A 2,407-nucleotide genomic window follows, 5' to 3' on the forward strand; every position below is an offset into this window, starting at 1 on the left:
TCTGTCTATGTATTACGCCTATCTATCTGTAAATTCTTTCACGTGTCTGCCAATCCCTTCACCAGTAACAAAAAAATAGGTCAGACAGCTTTCTTGTAGGCCTATATTTTTAAAAAATAATATTGGCGTAAAAATTAAAAAGCATTGCCAGTGAGATATTATTGCTTCAAACTGAGTAAAGCGCTATCGTTTCTCAAAACGATTGCTAATTGTCAATCAATCAATCAGTCAATGAATGAATCAATGAATCAATCTATCAATCAATCAATGAATCAATCATTCAACCAATCAATCAATCGATCAATCAATCAGTTAATCAATCAAGCAAACAAGCAAGCAAGCAGGCAACCAACCAACCAATCAATCGGTTTAAGAATGAACCAATAATTCCCTAATCAATCTTCGAAAGCGTCAAAGTAAATCAAATCGATTTGCCAATCAATTCAATACTTTTTCAAAAACGATTTAGAAAGACATCTACGGCTCTTGCAACACAATAAGGTCATATAAGCGCCGGAGATTAGAGGTGTTACAAGAGAGTAACAAACACAAACAAGAAAGGGGGGGGGATAAAGACGATACAAATTTGATAGGAAAGAAGAAGCAAGAGTGTAACAAACACAACAAAGAAGGAGGGGGAGATTAAGAAGATACAAATTTGATAGGAAAGAAGAAGCAAACCACACCAGAGCACCCGCCAATCAACCACTCTCAATTCAATACTATAGTTCTTCAGACTAAGGACACAACACACAAGACTGAGACAACATAATATGTACACATGTTTTAAACTAGTACAATCACCAAAATGCCAGTGTGGAGAGGCGGACCAAACTGTTGAACACATCCTTCAGCACTGCAAGATACACAGGGCCCTGAGACAGGAAACGTGGCCAACCCCACTGACGCTGCAAGAGAAGCTATACGGGCCGACAGATGAATCGAGCAGGACGGCCCAATTTATGACAGATACCAGACTTCAAGTGTGATGCGATCGAGAAGAAGAAGAAAGAAGAATACTGTGGTTCGATCAGCTATAAATGCACTAATGTCTTACTTTATATTCTGTCTTCATTGAGCAGCACTCCATGTGTCCTGAAATATCAAACAATTCTTTGCCGTCATCGTCTTCCAGATCGAATTTAGCATCTCGGACACTCCATCTAAAATACAAAAGAAAAAAAAACCCTTCAAAAACCCAAACTGATTTAATATCTCATTAATTAACGGTAACACATTCTGGAGATTCAGAAAAGTTTGAAAACGTGCTGTTTTGGGACACTTTGAGAAAAGAAGCATAAAAGTGTATTTAAAAAAAAAACTACAATCAAACAAGCAGACAAACAAACAGACAAACAAACACACAAACAAACAAACAAGCAAGTTTTAAAAAACCACAAAAACCCCCAATAATAACACAAAAAACACAAAATAAAACAATCCCACCACCACCACACCCCCCACTCCCACCTTCCCTCCTCAACCCGACCTCCATGCACACATCAACACGCCTTGTTGATATAATGACATCACAAGTTAAAAATCCCTCACTTCAACGCATTGTGCTAGAATTAATTACGTCACAATTTAATTTTGGTCCCTCACTTCAATGGCACGTCGTGTTATAATTACGATACAATTAAAATTTTTAGTCCCTCATTTTAAGGACATGTCTTGTTATAATTACGTTACTTTAGTCCATCACTTCAAGGACACATCGCGTTATAATTACGCCACAATTTTAGTCCATCACTTCAAGGACGCGTCGTGTTACCATACATTAATTACGTCACAATAAAGTAGTCCCTCACTTCAAGGACGCGTCGTGTAATCATACAATACGTCACAACAAAGTAGTCCCTGACTTCAAGGGCACGTCCCGTTACCATACAATACGTCACAACAAAAGTAGTCCCTCACTTCTGCTTCAGCTTCCCAGCCGTTTTCCCGCCAATTTCGATTTTGGCCTCGCTCTTACAGCAGTCGATGCAGGCACAGCAGAAGAAGCAGTAGGAGCAGGGCCTGGAGTCTCGCGAGATGCTGAACACTTTCTGAAATGTCGTGATGATAATAATAATAATAATAATAATAATAATAATAATAATAATAATAATAATAATAATAATAATAATAATAATAATAATAATAATAATAATGATAATAATAATAATAATAATAATAATAATAATAATAATAATAATAATAGTCGTAGTAGTAGTAGTAGTAGTAGTAGTAGTAGTAGTAGTAGTAGTAGTAGTAGTAGTAGTAGTAGTAGTAGTAAAAATAATAATAATAATAATAATAATAATAATAATAATAATAATAATTTTTTAAAAATAATAATAAAAATAATAATAATAATATTAATGATAATACCCATCATAATAATAATAATAATAAGAAGAAG

General features: G+C 35.1%; 1 protein-coding gene across 1 annotated transcript in view; it reads right to left on the reverse strand.

Moving 5' to 3' along the window:
• Positions 1–2,407, reverse strand: part of LOC101855160 (phospholipid scramblase 4) — a 12,733-nt gene that overhangs the window by 2,709 nt on the left and 7,617 nt on the right. The window contains exons 6-7 of the mRNA XM_013090322.2: positions 1,921–2,051; positions 1,058–1,163 (exon numbers count right to left, since the gene is read on the reverse strand). Coding sequence (XP_012945776.2) covers positions 1,058–1,163; positions 1,921–2,051 — 237 coding nt within the window. The remainder of the gene's footprint in view (positions 1–1,057; positions 1,164–1,920; positions 2,052–2,407) is intronic.

Source organism: Aplysia californica, unplaced genomic scaffold, assembly GCF_000002075.1.
Source record: "Aplysia californica isolate F4 #8 unplaced genomic scaffold, AplCal3.0 scaffold01221, whole genome shotgun sequence".
NCBI classification, from domain to species: Eukaryota; Metazoa; Mollusca; class Gastropoda; order Aplysiida; family Aplysiidae; genus Aplysia; species Aplysia californica.